General features: G+C 49.3%; 1 protein-coding gene across 1 annotated transcript in view; it reads right to left on the reverse strand.

Moving 5' to 3' along the window:
- KIRREL3 (kirre like nephrin family adhesion molecule 3) overlaps positions 1–20,670 on the reverse strand; it is a 702,914-nt gene that overhangs the window by 31,365 nt on the left and 650,879 nt on the right. Inside the window, exons 11-14 of the mRNA XM_026657944.1 lie at positions 20,540–20,640; positions 17,342–17,540; positions 15,688–15,723; positions 4,621–4,728 (exon numbers count right to left, since the gene is read on the reverse strand). Coding sequence (XP_026513729.1) covers positions 4,621–4,728; positions 15,688–15,723; positions 17,342–17,540; positions 20,540–20,640 — 444 coding nt within the window. The remainder of the gene's footprint in view (positions 1–4,620; positions 4,729–15,687; positions 15,724–17,341; positions 17,541–20,539; positions 20,641–20,670) is intronic.

Below are 20,670 nucleotides of genomic sequence, written 5' to 3' on the forward strand. Positions count from 1 at the left end.
TTCGGAGGCGTTGGGGGGGTTCGGCTGAGCAGCGCTCGCGGGGGGGGGGGCGCTCTTCTTTTTTGCCTGGGGCGGCAAAAAAGTTAGAGCCAGCCCTGCTCCCGCACACATTGTTTATCAAGTGCCAGCCCAACTGAGTGGCTGTGCAGCAGCGTCCCTGTGACAGCATCTGCTGCCTGAGCAGGCTTTAACCCCACAAAGCTGTTTAAACAAACTGGAGAGAGCTCCCTTCTGTCTGAGTGGGGAACAGAACTGTTGGAGCAGGTTCCCAGACGGAAGGCAGGCTGTGTGACAGATGGCTGCACAGGAACAAATGCCCTGCACGGAGCTTGGGCGTTTGATCTGTTTTCCTCATTTATTGATTGATTTTGGACCATGATCTGAACCTCTTTTGGCTTCGGCCCGTTAAAACTGAAGTTATTGAAAGGAAATCTGGCTTTTTGGCTAACGTCAATTACATCTCTGATGTGGCCTCCACCAGAGGACTCTCGCCTAGCTTTGTAGGGGGACAGGCTCTGTGATCTAACTGGCATGCACCAATCTTAAAACCAAGGCGCACCGGAGTCCCAGTTAAGAGTATGGGAGGCCCAGGTTGGGCGCCAATCCTGCCTAGATGTTTGCCTGGAGTTGAGCAAAGTATCTATTGACACATGGCCCCAATCACTGTATTACCTGCATGCCTCTAACATCAATGGCTTTATCCTCCACACCCCTGTGAGATGGAGAAGTATTATCACCCTCATTTTACAGATGGGGAAACTGAGGCACGGCCAGATGATGTGATTTGCCCCAGGTCACACGGAGAGTTCATCGTAAAATGCATGTGTTAGCCTTGTATGTGAAGTTCTGAATTCCCTCCATCTAATGTAACTAGACCACGTTTAAGAAGACAGCCTAGCCTAGGTAAAGGTGATAAGAAGGGCTGTCCTAGACAAAGGACCATTTCCATATTAGCCATAAACAAAGCTAGTAAGCAAAACTAGTGGGGTTTGCTTTGAGCCTGAACTCAAGCGCCAGAAAATTAACATGGCTCCTGCACCCCAGAGAGGCCCAGGAGACTGAACTCCCAGGAGGCCTCCCTGTCTTTGAAAACAAAGGCAATTCTTTGCGAGTATGAGGTACAGAGAGATGCCAGCTTCATCTTCTTATGGAGATAAGGGAAACCAGCACCTCATACTTCTGTGGACGGTCCTGACAGAGAGACAGTCAGCCATGCTGGACCAAAAGTAATTGGTGAGCGAAACCATCTTAAACAAAGTCTGTAGCTTCCTCCATTAAGTTTTAGATGTGTTTTCATTTCTATTTGCTGGTAACCAGCTCTGCCGTTATTTATTGTACTTGGCATCATTTAACCTATGTCCTGTTGTGAATAAACTTTAATCTAAACCAACCCAGGATTGTGTTTGAAATGAAGGAATTGTTAAGTCCCGTTAACGTGGCAAACTGCTGGGTATGGTCTCTTCAAGGCGCAAGCAAACCTTATTATTTCTTGGCGTGCTCCAGGAGGGGGGCTGGCCACTTCCACACAGGTGATTTTGGGGACAGTCAGAACTGGAGGTGTGTTGGGGTCATCCTGCCAGGTGTGACCCAAGCTGGTGGACTGCAGGGTGGGGCTGTTGTTTGGTAGGTAGGCAGCTGAGGTCCAAAGCACTGACCCACGGTTGCACAGCAGAGACACGCAGGATTCAGCATGCTTGTCTGCTGGCTGGCTGTGGCCAGAGCAGCGGAGCATTTAAGGCACTCAGGGTTACAGGCAGACAGTGACACAGCCCCTCGCTGCTCTGGACTGCACCCCAAAAGGCGACAGCCATACATTTCACGTGTAGCTTGCTTCATGCTCACTCGGTTTTTTCATGCCACTCATGGGGCCAAGATCTGCTCTCGGTTACAGCCATGCAACACCACTGAAATCCATGGAAGCTTTGTATGTTCAGAACTGGGTCATTTCTTGAGGTGCCTAGTCTGAAGCACCCAAGTTTAAAATCACTCAAGCACAGCAGCAGTGCGACCCTGCCGCTGCCCCATTTCCCCATATCCTGCCAGGTACGGAGGTCAGAGCAACAGTTACCCTGCGTAGCCCAGATGTGCCATCAGGGACAACAGCTGTTAACCCCATTATACAGATGGGGCGCTGAGGCACAAAGAGTCGAAGGCCCAGATCCTCAGAGGTGCCATTGAAACCAATGGGTGGAAGGTGCCTGAACACCTTTGAGGATGTGGGAAAAAGTGGAGATGTTCCTTTGCTGAAGGGCATGAGGAATCTTTGAGAGCTAAGGCAGACCTACCACAGCACAGAGAGCCAGACAGCAGGTAACCTCTGAATTCTACTCCAAAGGTTTGAGAGAGCAGGCAGCAGCATGCCAGTTGCTATTCCAACTGTCGTAGCCTTTGAGTAACTGACACGTTCAATCCCTGGCATTGCTTCCCGCTCTAAGCCTTGGCGCCTCCATTGCATATCCGATCTATCATCATCGCATTAATGTTAGAGTGTATGTCCCGAAAAGAACCCAGCACCATCTGGTTCCATCAAATAAGAAGAGTATAATGAGCCACATGCACCCCCCTCCTCGGGATGATACAGTGCGTGTGTGGCTATCTAAAAGCGACGGGGAAAAGCATGGCTGATTATGTCTGACCATTGACATGGTAACAACAATTTGGCCCATTTTCTGTCAGGCTGCTTGAATCACACATCGTCGCTGAACAATTGCAGCGAAACTGAACTGGCTCGTCTCCGGTCCATCAGAACTAGTTACCAAAATGCAAGATGAATGACTGCCCAAGATTTAATTTGCTAATATCTGCAAGAGCCGCTAATGGGGTTTCGGAGAGTTCAAAACCAGACGTCATTATTGCTCTTAAAAGTGCACACGTTGCTGCTGTACGAGGCCAGCCGTTTGTTACCCAAATCCAGGAGGAATTGGGGCTCTTTGATTTCTTTGCAAACAATCAAAAAGGAAAACCAACCGCGTTTCGCTGGCAAGTAAACAAAGAGCTTATGAACAGCTTTGGCGGGGCTGTTTCTATTGCAGAGTCCCTCAAGCTGGAAGCACTGTCAAGGATTGCTTGTTCTCTAACGCTGTTTTAGATGCTCAAAACAATCACGCTCCTTTCCCTGATGGGTTGATTCTTTTTCATGTAGCCAACAATCATGCTTTAATTTCTCTGTGTTTTTTTTAATGAGGCAACATGATCCTGAGCTGTTTACCCCTTCATTCCTTTACCTGCGCCTTTCATGTCATTTTAATGTATAGTCCCACTGCAGCAAAGCACATAACACCCTAGGCCCTACATAAACACCAGAGACTGGAATTTCTTATTATGAACATGAATATTTTAGAATGATAAAGTGGACTAAAACAATAGAATCTGGAACACACTTTGCACCTGCTCCTAGTTCAGAAGCCGAAACTACTTCAATATTTGTATCCTGCCTGCATGACGTAACTTTACCATGAGGGAGTATCATCCAGTGGTTAGAGTAGAGTGCGGGGGCTCCTGGACTCCATTCCCAGCTGTGTCACTGATTCTTTGTATGATGTTGAAAGGCACTCAGCTGCCCCGTGCCTCAGTTTCCCCCTCACTAAAGCAGAGGCGGTTTGTTGCTTAACAGATGACAGCCAGAGTGATTCTATCATTTAAATCAGCACAACGGAGATCAGAATTTGGCCCATCTGGTTTTTAAAGTGCATTCAAACCCTCTCCTGGAAGGTGCTTTGGGAGCGCAAAGTAGTGTGGAACACTCTGTAGCCACATGTGATAGACAGATTGCCTCGGTGTCAGGCTGGTGAATTCAAGATGGAATTCCTCTGTGAATTACCCTGTTCGCTTCTTACATACCCACTTGCCCAGTGTCGTCCTCTCTTCTTCGCCTGCCGGTAAGGCTCCCACCGCACAAGTGGGTATTGCAGTCTGCATTTCCTGCAGGGTAGACAAGCCTCAGGCCCCCAAGACTCCACCCGGCCAGTGGCCTGCAGACCCTCTGCTAGATGAAGCCACCATCAGTGTTGCTCTATGAACAGATTGGCCAGCCGTCAGGTTGCTGATGCATTGTAGGTCAGGTTGCCACCACCTCTGCTCAACATCTCCCCGAGACAAGAGTTTAGCACAGTCTGTTAGCTCAGGGGGCTGGCCCTTGGATAGGCGACTTGTTGCTGCTATAGACTCAACCCAGAGCTGAGGGACCCAAAGAGTTTGTTACCATTGATTGTTTGTTTGGCTTGGCTGATCTCAGACAAGTTCTTAGCAGGCAGGTGTCCCCATCAGTCTACAGACATACACCTGGCAGAGCCATGCATTTGCATTCCCCTTTCATCCTGAGATCAAGGGAGGGACATCACCTGGGAAGCTCCCGCTGCTGTCCCCCGTGCTCTCATCATAGAAGATTCGGGTTGGAAGGGACCTCAGGAGGTCAACTAGTCCAACCCCTTGCTCAAAGCAGAACCAATCCCCAGACAGATTTTTGCCCCAAATCCCTAAATGCCCACCTCATTTCCAGCAGGCTAATGCTCAAACCACTGAGCTATCCTTCCCCCGTATACACAGGTGAGCTCGGTTTCCAGGACTCTCAGTCCGACCCCAGCGGTTGTGTTTAAAATGAAAGAAAGGGAAGGCACTTACTTCTCTGCGAGCGTGCGCAGCAGAAGGCTACGATGGTGGCCATCAGCACCAGGAATGCCACGCCGGCCCCCACAGCGACGCCTATGATCACCGCCATTGGCACCGACTCTGCAAGAGGAACGAGGGAGCCAGTGAAGTGTCTGAGTACCACCTTCCCCTGCCCCGCTGCCTAACCCCCCCCGGCCGCCATAACCCCACTCCTGGCGAGTGTTGGGTCTGTGCACTGGCTTCTTAGCTCTCCAGCCCATCCCCGCCCAATAACTATGCTGGTCTTGGACCGGGTGGATGACGCATAGTGCAACACAAATGAGCTTGACTGTAACTTGACTGTCCTCGGGAGGACACAGCATGTCGGAGAGAAGACATGTACAAGTATGACTCGCTTCGCTGGCCCCTGGATAGCTCCGTTGCTCTGCTCTAAATGGGGAAGGGGGTGGGATTCCAAAGAGTCCTCCGAAACGTAAGGTCAGCCGCATTGGCTGAGCTGTGTTGGGAGGCTAAGACTGGAAGAGCAGGGTGCTGCAACTCAAGATGAAGGTGCCTCGGCTGGGCTCTGGATTGGAACAGCGGAGGTGGTGGAGTGATCAGGGAGAGGGTGCTCCACGTTTGTGTATTTATGCCCATGATGAATTTGTTTTTTAGCTCCCCGCTGGGATTTTCAGCCTGCAAAGCTGATTTTTGGAAGCAGTGCCAGACCACATTTTGCAACAGAAAAAAAAAAATCATTTTTAGGGAAGTCTGTAAGTTGGTCCGAACAATCTTGTGATCCCCTGGCAAATCTCTAACGAGATCATCACCCAAGCACGTCTACTGAATGGCCCATGTTAATATTGCGATTATTTAACACAATTATATCTAGTTGTCGACATTTAATGCTGCCCAGGTCTGACCCAAACCTCACTGAAGGCAGAGGAAAGACTCCCACTGACATCAATAGGCTATGGGTAAGGGCTCATCTAAATAGTGGGTATATGGTAGAGTCCATACCCTTGCAGTGAGATCCATTTCCTTGGGAGTTGCATCATGCCGCACCATCAAAGCTCCTTTCTAAATGACTGCTCCATCTCGTTCTGGGGACCCCACCTCATGGCAAAAGATGTTGTGCATGCTGCTAACTTAACTGGGCGTGTTCCATTTTAGACACTAGCTACCTATTACTGCCAAAGATCCCAGCAGAGGGGACTAAGACAAGGAAGGCAGCTCGGGAATTACTACAAGAAAGAAACAGCCAAGCTGGAATCAGATTTATGTCCCTTTCTTCTTGTTATTTTTTAGAGATGGGACCAACCAAACTATGGCTTCAGCACATTCTTCCCTACGTTTATTAGGAACTGGGGAAACTTTTGGGAAAGGGGGAGGCTATACAGGAAGGATGGGCTCCACCTAAACCAAAATGGAACCAGATTGCTGGCACTTGGTCATAGAGCAGTTCTTAAACTAAGGGCTGGGGGAAAGCTGACAGGTGCGGAGGAGCACGTGGTTTGGGCAGAGACATCCCTTAGGGGAGGATCTATTAATGGAGATGCTCTATGTTCTCGTAAGGAGGAGAGGCTGGAAGATGATAAAATACGGGTAGGCTCTGCTGAGAAACAGTCAAATGAAGAAGAGTCCCATTCAATTACATCATGTCATGGCAGACAGCTAAAACGTGACAAGTTTTTAAAGTGCTTATATACCAATGCTAGAAGTCTAAAGAATAAGATGGGTGAACTAGAGTGCCTCGTATTCAATGAGGATATTGATATCATAGGCATCACAGAAATGAGGATAATCAATGGGAAACAGTAATACCAGGGTACAAAATATATCGGAAGGCCAGTAAAGGTCATGCTGGTGGGGCAGTGGCACTATACGTGAAAGAAAGTGTAGAATCAAATGAAGAAAAATCTTAAATGAACCAAACTGTCCCATAGAATCTCTATTCTTGAATAATAATTCCATGCTTGAATAATAAGAATATAGCAGTAGGGATATACTACCTACCACCTGACCAGAATGGTGACAGTGACTGTGAAATGCTCAGGGAGATTAGAGAGGCTATAAAAAACTCAATAATAATGGGGGATTTCAACTATCCCCATATCGACTGGGTACCTGTCACTTCAGGAAGGGATGCAGAGATAAAGTTTCTTGACACTTTAAATGACTGCTTCTTGGAGCAGCCAGTCCTGGAACCCACAAGAGGAGAGGCAGTTCTTGATTTGAACCTAAGTGGAGCACAGGATCTGGCCCAAGAGGTGAACATAGCTGGACCGCTTGCTAATAGTGACCATAATATAATTAAATTTAACATCCCTGTGGCGGGGAAAGCACCAGAGCAGCCCAACACAGTAGCCTTTAATTTCAGAAAAAGGAACTACACAAAAATGAAGACGTTGGTTAAACAGAAATTAAAAGGTACAGCACCAAAAGTGAAATCCCTGCAAGCTGCATAGAAACTTTTTAAAGACACCATAATAGAGGCTCAACTTAAATGTATACCCCAAATTAAAAAACATAGTAAGAGAACCAAAAATGTGCCACTGTGGCTAAGCAACAAAGTAAAAGAAGCAGTGAGAGGCCAAAAGGCATCCTTTAAAAAGTGGAAGTTAAATCCTAGTGAGGAAAATAGAAAGAAGCATAAACTCTGGCAAATGAAGTGTAAAAATATAATTAGGAAGGTCAAAAAAGAATTTGAGGAACAGTTAGCCAAAGACTCAAAAAGTAATAGCAAATTTGTTTTTGAGTACATCAGAAGCAGGAAGCCTGCTAAACAACCAGTGGGGCCACTGGACGATCGAGATGCTAAAGAAACACTCAAGGACGATAAAGCCATTGTGGAGAAACTAAATGAATTCTTTGCATCGGTCTTCACAGCTGAGGATGTGAGGGAGATTCCCAAACCTGAGCCATTCTTTTTCGATGACAAATCTGAGGAACTGTCCCAGACTGAGGTGTCATTAGAGGAGGTTTTGGAACAAATTAATAATCTAAACAGTAATAAGTCACCAAGACCAGATGGTATTCACCCAAGAGTTCTGAAGGAACTCAAATGTGAAATTGCAGAACTACTAACTGTAGTTTGAACCTATCATTTAATATCAGCTTCTGTACCAAATGACTGGAGGATAGCTTATGTGATGCCAATTTTTAAAAAGGGCTCCAGAAGTGATCCCAGCAATTACAGGCCAGTAAGCCTGACTTCAGTACCGGGCAAATTGGTTGAAACTATAGTAAAGAACAGAATTGTCAGACACATTGACTCTTCCCCAACAAATTATGTTCATCTATGTGGTTTTTGTAAAGGGAAATCATACCTCACCAATCTACTAGAATTCTTTTAGGGGGTCAATAAGCATGTGGACAAGGGGGATTCAGTGGATATAGTGTACTTAGATTTCCAGACAGCCTTTGCCAAGATCCCTCATCAAAGACTCTTAAGCAAAGTAAGCTGTCATGGAATAAGAGGGAAGGTCCTCTCATGGATTGGTAACTGGTTAAAAGGTAGGAATAAATGGTCAGTATTCAGAATGGAGAGCGGTAAATAGTGTGTCCCCTAGGAGTCTGTACTGGGACCAGTCCTATTCAACATATTCATAAATGATCTGGAAAAAGAGTAAACAGTGAGGTGGCAAAATGTACAGATGATACAAAATTACTCAAGATAGTTAAGTCCAAAGCAGACGGCGAAGAGCTACAAAAGGATCTCACAAAACAGCAGATGAAATTAAATGTTGATAAATGCAAAGTAATGCCCATTGGGAAACATAATCCCAACTATACATACAAAATGATGGGGTCTAAATTAGCTGTTACCACTCAAGAAAGAGATCTTGGGGTCACTGTGGATAGTTCACTGAAAACATCCACTTAATGTGCAGCGGCAGTCAAAAAAACAAACAGAATGTTGGGCATCATTAAGAAAGGGATAGACAATAAGACAGAAAATATCATATTGCCTCCATATAAATCCATGGTATGCCCACACCTTGAATACTGCATGCAGATGTGGTCACCCCGTCTCAAAAAAGATATATTGGAATTGGAAAAGGGGGCGACGGGATGGATCACTTGATGATTACCTGTTCTGTTTATTCCCTCTGGGGAACCTGGCACTGGTCACTGTCGGAAGACAGGATACTGGGTTAGATGGATCTTTGGTCTGACCCAGTATGGCCGTTCTTAAGTACGCCCCTCCCAAAAATAGGGGCAGAGGTGAAAGTGGGCCGGTACAGCGTACTGGTAAGAAGTGGCCGCCAGTACTGGCCTGTACACAGCTGATGTTAAACGTCGCTGCCCCTCCCCCCCCCATGGCTGCCGACGGGTAGGCACCCTACTGGCAGGGCCGCCAAAGGAGGGATGGGGGGGAAAAGGGGCAGCTGCCCGGGGGCCGGCGATTTAAAAGGTCAATCCCACAGCCCTGCCCCTTCCGCTCAAGGCCCCGCCTCTTCCAGGGGCCCGAAGGTGAGCCTCCCATACTGATAAGTAATTTTCCTTACTTTCACCCCTGCCTAGGGGGGATCTGGGTCCAACGTTTGCAAATGGGCCCCAGATCCGACCAGTGCCCTCACCAAATGCTGAGGATTTGAGATGGGCATTCAAAACCCACAGCTGGAGCCCTGAGGGTCTCAATGCTGTGCAATAGCCAACAGCAGGCACCACAGCTTGGTGACAGAGGGCAAAATGGGGCCATGTTTACAGGGAGCTGCGAATGCCACATATGCATCCACTGTAAGAAGTTCGTGAAAGCCGGAGGGCTGGTTCCCAGGATTTCCTATTCTATTAGGGACTTACAGAGCCCCCACTTCTGTGGTAGCCGAGCTACTGTACTTCACCCCACTGTACAGACGGGGTGCTGATGCTCAGAGAAACTAAGGAACTTGCCCAAGGAGATAAGAAGCCTGTGGCCGAGCAGGGTCTTGAAGGCCGGTCTACTTCTCCTAGCTTAGCAACTTAACCGCTGAGCCATCCTTCCTCCCTATTGGCTGGCCCGGGGGGATTGATGGGGCCACTCAGGAGCCAGGTGACTTTAAGACTGACCCTTCCTACTCTGTAGCTGCTCCCAGCATGTGCCTAAGCAGCCTTTACTAGCACAGAGACGGTTACATTTGTTAACTGCACAGGAGCCGATTCAGCTATGGGGCAGTGAGCTGGGTTCTCTTCTGCCTCAGGCATCACCAGCCGAACGCTCAGCTCCGCTCCAGCGGTGGGGTTGGTTTTCCTTGCTGCTGATGTGAGGAGCGGTTAGGGAAACAAGGCCTTTCGACTTGGCAAATGAGCCAATTTGATCTGGAATCACGGAGAGAGAATGAATATATGAAATGCCACAGTGCCACTGGGAACGCTTCCTTCTCGCTGCACCTTGACTCTTTTGTGTGCGCCCTCCTGGGGGCTTTCCCCAGTCACCGCTGTCTGCCGTTATTACAGGAGCACGGTGACGATCACCCACTGGAAATCCTTAGTGCTCCCTGCATAAATCAGCTGCTGCGTCGAGGCTGAGGGTTTGTGACACTCGCGGGTGACGTTTGGGTTTGGAGAACATGGCCTGGGCTCACAAAACACCTTCTCCTCTAATCTAAACCTGGCGCTTTCATTTTCCCCAGAAGCGAGTCAAGCTGTAGCTAAGGGGAGGGCTGTGCTCTGTGTGAGGACTGGTCAAACCTCCCCAACCTTATGGTGGCGACATGAGAGAGTTGCATGGGGTACACAGTAACATGGTAAATTGATCCGGAGTATCCCCATCTGTAACAGCGCCATCACGCTGTTCTACTGTCTCAAACACAGGAGATGGGGGGAACCTGGAGAAACTGCAAGCAGGAAGCTTAGCAGGGCCAGATTCATAGTTCACTTCCAACCAGGGGCTTATGGGACGGGAGTGGAGGACCATCGTGTCTCAATGTTTAGGGCTGCCTGTGGCTGCGTGTCTCCACCGCAATACATGTTATCAGCAACCCTGGGCTCTGCTCTGTAGCTCAGGGCAGCTTCATCATGTGGCAATGACAAAAGCGTGGGGCTGTATGAATGGGGAGCACGGCAAGGGGAAAATCTGCACTTCAGACCGAGTTGAAGTTGCAGTGAAGACAATCTAAACTGTGCACACCTCCTCCCCTCTGAGTTCGGGTGAGGAATAATTTATTCTGGTTTGGATAAAACCGATTTGCAATAGACTTAATCTATATCAATACATGCCACTCTTAAACCCAAATCAGTGTCCACCTAGTACTTTGCATGACATCGGTTTAAATAACTGCAAGCTAAATCGGTTTCAATACACACCTGAAGTCCAATTAGTGCTGCTTTCTCATGCAGACACATTCTAAATGGCCTGTTTACTCTGTCCTGGACTATGGTGCCATCACGATGTGTGTGCAATCATAGAAAATCAGGGTTGGAAGGGACCTCAGGAGGTCATCTAGTCCAACCCCCTGCTCAAAGCACTGATATCCAATCCACTGATATCACTAGGATCTGTCTCTTTCCCCATCTCTGCTCTTTTGCTCAGGCCAGATCTACACTACAGTATGACTTTGGTATAACTACGTTGCTCAGGGTTGTTAAAAATCCCCCCCCTTGAGTGACAGTTATACCGACCTTAACACCCCAGGTAGACAGCCCCTCTCATGAAGGTGGATGAACTAAGCCGATGGGAGACGCTCTCCCATCAGCGTGGTGTCTTCACTAAAGTGCTACAGCTGTGCCAATGCAGCATTTTAAGTGTAGACCTGCCCTCAGTCTCGTCCAAACGGATCAACACCCAATACCATGGCCCCAGTGCCACTAACCCAAGTTCAGGCTGAACTTTCAAACCCACGGCATTTGAGTGGGCTCAGAGTTAGGCAAAAAGATCTTTGCCCATCCCTAGTTCATCTTGAATTCCTGGCGCCGACATAGAGTGGAAGCTAATCCTTACAGCCCTCCCTTCTCAAGAAGTGGAGGGATTAGTCAGTGAAAATAAGTTATTTTCTAGATGCAAATTGGTTCTGCTCATGCGGGTCTGCCTTGTAAATGAACAATTTGCTAAGAAGTCTAGAGAAAAAATGTCCCCATGCTTCACTCTCCTGTGCAAATGGAGGTTGTTAATACTGGTGGACATAGATCCATAGATTATAAAACCAGAATGGACCACTGTGATCACCGAGTCTGACCTTCTGCATAACAGAGGCCAGAGGACTTCCCTGAATTAATTCCTGTTTGAACAAGAGCAGATCTTTTAGGAAAACATCCAGTCTTGATGTAAAGACCGATTTGCACATTGAGGACATGAGATCGAACAACAGACCTTCCTGGAAACCCAAGGGAAGTGACTTAGGGTAAGAGTGAGTACCCACTAAGAGTGTCGGAGGGGTTCTCCTCTGACTGATCTGGGTCAAAGGTCAAATTGAAAAGGTCAGCGGCCAAGCCGAGAGCTTATTGCAAGTTTAGCAGGGAAATGATCTTTCCAGTGGCCCATGGTGCGACTTGCAGTTACTATTAGTCTAGGAGGGGATCAAGGTCAAGCCTCCATCTGTTCAGAACCCTTGGACACCTCTGTATATTTCACTCTCCTCCCTGTAGAAGTAAAGAGGGCAGAAGGGGATGTCCAGGCAGAGTTGTCCTGACTCATTGATGTATACTGGCTGCCGCAGGCATTTGCTGTAGTTCTCGGCCCACACGGGGGCGGATAGTTCCCTCCAACTGCCAGTCTAGGCTGGCCTTGGCAGAGCCATGGGGGTGCATAACACAAGAGACCATGGGAGACACATGCACTATTCACCATGGACACTGGTTTCCATTGACTGCTCTTTGGGTGCTAAGGTGGTAGGGCAATAAGTGTTATAGAAATGCCCATGAGAAAAAACCTAGCAGTCACTGATCCCATCTACAGCTTTAAGGTCAACTCGTTCTGGCTACTTCAAGGGTCCTTAGCTCATTCAGTGTTTTAGAGCATACACCAGCTATCACCGGTGTATTCCCTTGTTTTCTTTTGCCCTCAGTAGGGCTGGGCAAGCAATTTACTGGGTGGATTTAGCCTGTTTCTTCTGTTTGCGGATTATCTGCAAACAGATTTAATCTTCATTATTTAGGTGGTTGTTTGAAATGAGTCAGTGCATGGTTCATGCATTTCATGGCTTGCTCGCAAGGTGTCTGCTGAATGTTGATTCACGTATATGTAATTTGCTATTCATACTGTGCGATTGGTACTTCATTCACATGGTACTGTTTCTGCTCCCTGCCTGGATGACTGCCAAACCTGCAAAGAGCTTCCCCAATGACCGTGTGAACATTCCCAGCAAGACTCCTTGTGCAGATGCATATTCACATAGCGCCCGGGTCACTTCTGGCAAATATTTTTGCCTATAAAACCTTGCTCAAAGCTCACGGGAAGCACTACAAAGGGGTTGCAAGGCCCATCCATGGGTGTATATTTAAAGTCACTGTTTGAATGGATGTTTGCAAACATTTTCAGCCAGCTCTACACAAAATTGTATCTGAGATCATCTCTGAGGGCTTTGAATGAATACACACTAAGATCTGCTGTTAAGGTCAAGGACTAGCAACTTTACTGAATGTTTCCAGCTGGGCTCAATGCTTGCAGCTGAAGTCATTGAATGTAACCATCCCCTTGCATGGGTCAGCGATACAGGTTGAACCAGGGCCCTTCAGCACCAAAGCACAGTCCTCTACCCAGGAGCGCCGCCAGCTTTTCTGCCGCCCTAAGCAGCGGAAGGTCCCGCCCCGAAATGTCGCCCCCCACAGAGGCGGCGGAAGGTCCCGCCGCCGAAATACCGCTGCGGTCGCCGCCCCCCAAATTGTAGAGCCCTAGGCAACCGCCTAGGTCGCCTAATGGGTTGCGCCGACCCTGCCTCTACCACTCGAGCTAAAGTAGTAACGCTCCTTTTGTCAGTAGCAGTAGTAGGCTGTCATCCTCTTGTGGACCAGCCACAAGAGAGGGCCATGACACTCATTGCCAGGAGAGAACACTTCCTAGTATCATATCCCAGCATGCATCAAAATTTGGTGTACAACTTCCCTGCCGGTTGTTCTAACATCCTGTCCAAGAATGCTGAGAGGGACCTGCCCCAGAGAATGTTACATCCAGCTTGTCCCCATCTACGGCAGATCCCTACCTTGACTTGGATCAGTCAGATTTATTCTCAGACTCCTAGCCTTCCAAACTGTATTGCAAGCATATTGGAGACGAGTGCTCCTCTTAACCCTAATTTACATATGGCAGAGCTAACGTGCCTCTTGCTGGACAATCACAGTGCCTGCAAATCTCACCACCTTGCTGGACACTGTTCTTTCTGGGTGACTTGCTGTGTCAAGGGCTCCAGATTGCTCCCAACACAGCCGCTGGTGGCACTCTATCCCCTCCATGCCTCCTGGGCAGAATCTGAGATGGCTACTATAAGCTGCTGAAGCCAGCTTAATGGGCAGGTACCATCTGTTAGCCTTCCTCATATGCCCTACACTCAATTCCCCAAGCCCTGCTTCCTTGTTTACAGTGAGTCCCTAAATATGGCTGCTGAAGCCTCCACCTTCTCTTCTGCCACTTCTCTAACATTCTGCTTCCAGACAACTCTGCCTGCTGGTGGTCAGTGCAGAGATAACCTATTAGCCCAGCCATCTATCGCTCATCAGATCTGCTGTGCAAGCAGCCTGCATTTTGCTATCCCCAATATCCAACTGGCACCCGTGTGTTCTGCGTGCAGCAGTTTGACCAAATGAGGTTTCAAATTTGAGCAAACCCTTAAGAGTTATGACAAACTTGTCTCCCTCAAGCCAGTCTTTGCAACATTGCACCAAACCGCCTTTGACTGGATCCTGCTAATACCACGGACACATCTCGCCATGTTCTACTGCATACACCGTGTCCCTCTTTGTACCTTCACTGAGAAGGCTCGTGCCTTCACTTAGATGGATGGTGTCCACTAGAGCTTGTGGGTGGGTTGATATAAGCAACAATGCACGGGAAGGTCAACTGATTAGAAACATGAGAGGGTAAGGGGTGAGACATGGACATCCAGGGAGAATTAGAAGAGAGGTTTGGTCACTCACTTCTTTGAGCAACCTGAATGGGAACATCTTGTGCTAGGCAAAGCTCATGCAGACGATGAAAACTCATCGTGAAGAGCAGACATCACAGAGCTTCTGCAATTACTTGTTCCTCCTAGAGAAACAAGGAACGCCAGGTGAGTGGAGAGATGGGAGCCTGGAGACACTGTCAATGCCTGCTAGTTCAGCATCAAGGGAGCAGGGAGTGAGATCCAGAGGCAAGTGAGGGACTCTTAATGATGGGGTTTGGTCCTAGATGAGTGATGTGGCCAGCAGCGGATGGAGCAGGACACAGGGAGTGGGAAAAGCTGGCTCCTGGCAGAGATAATGCCAAGGGGGCTCCTGGGATGGAAGTCACAGTCAAATACAATGGAAAGGCACAATGAGATGGTCAGGTGGTCAGGGATGGTAATGGGTGGGCCAGCAGTAACAGTGAACAGAGCTGACAAAGAGCCCAGTGCTGAAATTTGCTGACTCATCAGCTCCAATTCCCCAGGAAGCCTAATCCAGGCTTCATGGAAGGTGCTGTGTCTCGGGGAGATGAGAAATACAACTAACAACAGTTTGGGATGAAGGCAATGCATCCTGCAACTGTCTGCCCCGTTTCAGGTCCATACCTGTCCCACCTAATGCTGACAGTAGCTAACTCCCTCCCACTAAGGTGGGGAAAGGTGGCTGGAAGTTCATTGCCCCTCTCAAAATTCACTGGTTTGCCTGTGTGTTTCCCCATAATAATACTTAGCATTTATACAGAGCATCTTGTCTGTAAACCCCATAGCACTTTACAAAAGGGTCTAAGTATTAACAGATGGGGAAACCGAGGCACCAAGAGGTCACATGCAGAGCTGGGACAAGAATCCAGGGCTCCTGACTCCTAGTCTGTGCCTTGTCCACTGGTGCACGCTGTCTCTCAGAGCCTTTGAGAGATCTCTTCCTGCCCTCCCGCTGTCTGTCTCAGGAAAGGTAAAGCTAGAAGGAGGCTGCTGAATGCTAAGGTGTGATAACGCAGCTGGGGGCAAGTCACATATTCACCTTCAGCTCATGATTCCATACCTGCTTCCATACCAGCTCCTGATTTCATTTCCGTACCTGTTTGAAAATAAAGCAAGCGTCTACAGCCTTGCCAAGCCCAAGTGCACACGTCAGTATTGCTGAGCAGGCAGGCTCTTTGCTGCTGGAGGATGCAATGGTGCATGGAAGTTCCCCTGAATTAGGTATCCTCTACCAACCTAGTCTGAGGTTCCACTGCATGGGGACTGGGAGCTACACTGCAGATTGCTGCTGGGATATGACTTCGGAGTAGTGTAGAGACCCCACCTCATGGATTCGGCACCGTTGTACAGTAGGGACAACCACTAGGATTCAGCTCTGCTTTCTTATAGGTTCAACCACTGGGAATCACTCCCCTGGGCTGGGATCCAACTCAACTGCCATGTCACCTGCTAGGACCCTGCTCCATCCCCAGCAGAGTCATCAATGCCCTTGCAGGACCCAACTAAAGAGTCTTGAATGGTCACCCACACCTACTGGTGTCCAGCTCCACTCCGTGCAGTGTCACGGGCTGGGACCCAGACCCATTGCCCTGCAGAGCTGCCCACTGGGACCCAGTTTGTTGGTTCTGTCCGCTGGGAACTCACCTCATTGCCATACACAGGCTCTGACTGGCAGATGATCGGAAAAAACACTGTCTGTTTGCATTGGAAGAAGCGCGAGGCCAATTTTGAGGGGTTCATTTAGCTCTGATTTAATCTGGATGGCAGCTTTGCCCATATAAATCAGAGCTTAATGAGAACAATCCACCTGCCTGCCTGGGCATTTAACAACATAGACTAGAACTGGAGTCCCTCCAGGAGCAAAACATTCTCTACAAAGGCAGAGCCCCCAACATGGAAGCCCCCAAACTGCCCCAGAATTACTCAGAGAGCTGCTTAACCCTTTCTAGGAGCTGCCCTTCCCTCCCACTCTGGCTGCCGTGGGTTCCATCTCTCCAGCCCTCCCCAAACCTGCATCTGGCATGCCAGCCGATGGGCACTCTGCTTGAACACCAGGCTGGCCCACTTGGGTCTGTGTCCTGCTTCATTGTGTGGGCACAGAGCAACGAGATGCAATAGCAGGCACTGAGCTGCTGTCAGCTTGCATGGCATGGACCCAGTCGGAATTGCTGATCAGGTTTCATTAGCAGGCTCTGCCGCTGCAACAAATTTGTGCTTTGGGCCCTCTTTTATGTGGACAGTCACTGGAGCACGTCGCCTCCTCCAGTCCTCAGCAACAGCATTGCACTGTGCGGTGGAACAGGGGCTTCTGAGCAGTGCACGCGTCAATGAACTCCCAATGGCCTTTACCCTTCCACTTCTGCTTCACTTGAGAGCGCTCAACGCTGAGCCAACACCCCTTGACTTCAATGAGTGGGAAGGACATTTACAGACTCGGACCCAGAGCGAGCCACACAAAAAGCTACCAACACCTCCCACATTGTGCAGCCGGCATTGGCTCTGCAGAGCGTTTCCCATCTCCCAGGGACATAAAGCTTTGGGAGCTAGGGCCATCCAACAAGCCTTCCCAATGTCTTCCTAAAACATCCCAGTTTCCCTTTGAAATGTCTCCTGGATATCATAGCACCTCCCTGGTCTTCTGGAGCAGCCAGCTGCTAATTCCCAATGCTCAGGAGCCCCTTCTGGTTTCTAAGCACCTTGTCTGTGGCTCCCACCTTGTTCTTTCAGCCGGATGATCTCAGTGTCTGAGCCGAAGCTGTTCCAGGCAGTACAGTTGTAAATGGTCTGGAAATCGGCTCGGACAATGTTGCTGATGGTCAGCGTCGAGATGACGCCTTCTTCTGTGCTGACCGTCTCCACCGTGTAGCGCCCTGAGGTCCCAGACTCCAGCACGTTCTCCTTCCAGGACCAGGCCTGCAAATCAACAAGAGGGGTTAGTTTTGTTCATTTAGGGCCTGATTTTTTTAGAAGGGCCTCAACTTGGCCTGGGGTGTGCACCCCTAAATAACAGTGGGCACAGACTGTAGCCTGCGGGTGTCTAATGTGCAAGGGGAGTCAGTTAGGAGTGGGACTTTCAAAAGTGTTTACAAGACTTAGGAGCATGAGTCTCACCGAAAGACACAGGAACCTGTGCTCCTAAGTCACTTAGGTGCTTTGGAAAATTCCACCCTGGACATTGAAGTGCCAGTGGCTACACTGCAGCCACTAATTTTCAAATGCAGTTGTTCTAGGTGTAAAATGAGGCACAAATTCAGAAGCCAATCAGCAAGATACCCAGATCAGCGCTTCTTGTCCAGTTCCACTAAAGGTAAGTGGTGTGGAGAATTTTACAGCGGGCCCTGTGTTTGCTATACTGGGGGAATTGAAGAGATAGCTTGGCTTGAGACTGGAATGATTAAAATGCTGTAAAAATGCATTCGTGTTCAATGGGAGGGACACGTCTGGATTCTATTCTGCTCCATGAATCATCAACCCAGCTGCCAGCTCACTCCAGCCTTCAGACTCTTTCCTGGGCCGGGGGCAGAAGGATCCCTGGGAGCTGGATTTTCTGATCCCAGGTGCAGTTTGTAGCACTGGCCCTGAAAGTTAGCAAATATTCCTGACTTGTAACCTGTCTCTCTCTGTCCGGGCTCAATGAGTGGGGACGAATATGGAGCCTCACATCCAAGATCTTTACAATTGCTGCAGTGGCAGCTGAATTCTGGTGCTTTAGGAGCTGGGGGGACATTCTGTGCTGGGGTGGGTGTGAATGTGATCAAAGACCTGATCAAACTGTTCACTGCAAGTTAGCTACACTCGGTGCTTCGATGACCCCCAGAACTATAGCATCGGAGCACGCACAGCATCCCTGTGCAGCAGGGCTGTGCTATTATCCTCATTGTGTGGATGGGGAACTGAGGCCCAGAGAGACTAAGGGCTCGATTCACAAAGGGATTTAGACACCCTGCTGCCCAGTGGATCTCTCAGCTCTGAGTCAGATGGCCAGGCTCCCCATGCATTGTGAGGTGGCTGGGGGTGGGGGGGTTCTAGGTGCCTAAGGAAAGGATTCTCAGAAGCCAGCACACTGAGCGGGGAGCTGCCGGAGCCAACCAGGAATGAAATGCAGAGGAAAGAGATGGGGCGTAGGGTCCAGATTCACAATGATATTTAGGTGCCTAACTCCATTGGTCTGGGTCTTAGGTACCTGAATGAGAGGCTGGAGGCAGGCACCTGTCTCCGCTTGGCATTCTCAGCCATGAGCCACAACCTGGAGCTGGGCACCTAAGTCCCTCTGTGACTCTAGCTGTCTCACCACTGCACCAGCCTTTCTTCTCTGGCTAGTTTACACTGTTTGGTCACAAATCGTATGTGACCCCATCCTGATTTCTCCCAACCAGTTTATGTGAGCAAATGTCAGCCGCTGGGGGGGTTTCAGGAATGAGGGCTGGCAGCAGCGCCAGCCCGGTCTCCAGCCTATGAGCACAGCCGGGCCTCCTGATTGGCTGAGGAAGTCAGCAAGCCTGCTCTTAAACCCAACCACTGATCTCCGGCTGCTCAGTGCACATGTCGGCAGCTGCAACCTCTCCTGTGCTTGCCCTTTTCCTAGCCTGGCTCCAGCCCTGATCCTGCCTTGCTCCCAGCCTTGCTCCAGTCCAGTCCTGCTTGTTCCTGCCTCTGACCCTTGGCTCTGACTCCTGGTCCCTGCCTCCAGCTCTGACCCTTGGCTCTGACTCCTGGTCCCTGCTTCCAGCTCTGACCCTTGGCTCTGACTCCTGGTCCCTGCCTCCGGCTCTGATCTTCAGCACTCTTCCTGGCCTCTGACTCCAACTCCAGCCACTAGACCTGATCGCCTCTGCTCTGCCCACAGGCCAGTCTGCCCATATCCCAGCTCGTGATAGGGCGACTGCAAACTTCACTTCGATTATTTGCAACGTGCGATTGCTCACCTAAGTCATGTAGTAGGTTTATGGCTCCCTGATTGCTCCCCTGAGTCACATGGTATTGCTCCCTGTTTAAATAACTGGAAGTTTTAAAACCAGGAGAATCAGAATGGTGAATAACCAGCATCGTCTAGTGAACAATGTTCATGCATTAGTCCCTTTGAGCGCATGTGCCCGTGGGCGTTTATGTGAAGAGCAGCCTTCATCCCAACAACCACCCATGGCCACAAATGCCCTGCACAGCAAACTGCAAGGATGTGGTTGAATCCAACAGCCATTTGGGGTTCAAACTGTACTGCTCGTCTTTGACCAGCTCTGGGGACTAGCCTGAAAGCATGCAGCTAGGTTGTTTGATGCTTGGGTGCAGGTGTGCGAGTTATTCCATGTTTGAAGGCGTGTACATGTGAGGGACGCTGGTCTGTTCCATGCCCAGATGCTGTGATTTAAAGGCTGGAGGAAGGTGTTTTCCTTGGCAACATAACATTGGGTTTAGTATTAGAGACACAATGATGTGGGGGAGGGAATCGCTTTTATTGGACCAGCTTCTGTTGGGGAGAGAGACAAGCTCTGGAGCTACACGGAGCTCTTCCTCGGGTCTTGACCCTGGGTACAGTATACTCAAAGAAGGAGCAGCCCGGTTTCCCAGCGCATGGGATCCAGGGCTCTGCCAGAACCTTTTTCCATAAGCAGCCAAGGGCTTTTTCATCCCCCGGTTACAGAACAGGCTTCATTTCTGGCTTTGCAAAACCTTGTGAATTTCCCAGCCAGTCAAATGTGCAAAGTCACTGCCTGGGGCTCTGAAGCGGCTTGCTTATTACCAAGGTGATTAAATGCCACCAGGACTTCTCCTTTAATGAATTCACACAGGATTAGAGTGTGGCCCACAAGCCTAACCTCGTTCTCTAGCACAGGGCGCTGCGACGGGAGGGGCAGCAGCTTCTCTCCCGCTGTATGAGCCCATTCAGTATGGAGATAGGGGATGGGCCTACTCACGATTCTGTCTGGCGGAGGGGTGCTGCGGATGAAACACTTGATCTGTCCCTTCTCCCCATGCAGGGCGTGCTGCGTCTGAGTGCTGGAAATGATGGGAGGGCCTGAAAGAGAGACGAAGAGGTGAAATCCGG

The sequence above is a fragment of the Terrapene carolina genome, unplaced genomic scaffold, assembly GCF_002925995.2.
Source record: "Terrapene carolina triunguis isolate 2854851 unplaced genomic scaffold, T_m_triunguis-2.0 Scaffold374, whole genome shotgun sequence".
NCBI classification, from domain to species: domain Eukaryota; kingdom Metazoa; phylum Chordata; order Testudines; family Emydidae; genus Terrapene; species Terrapene triunguis.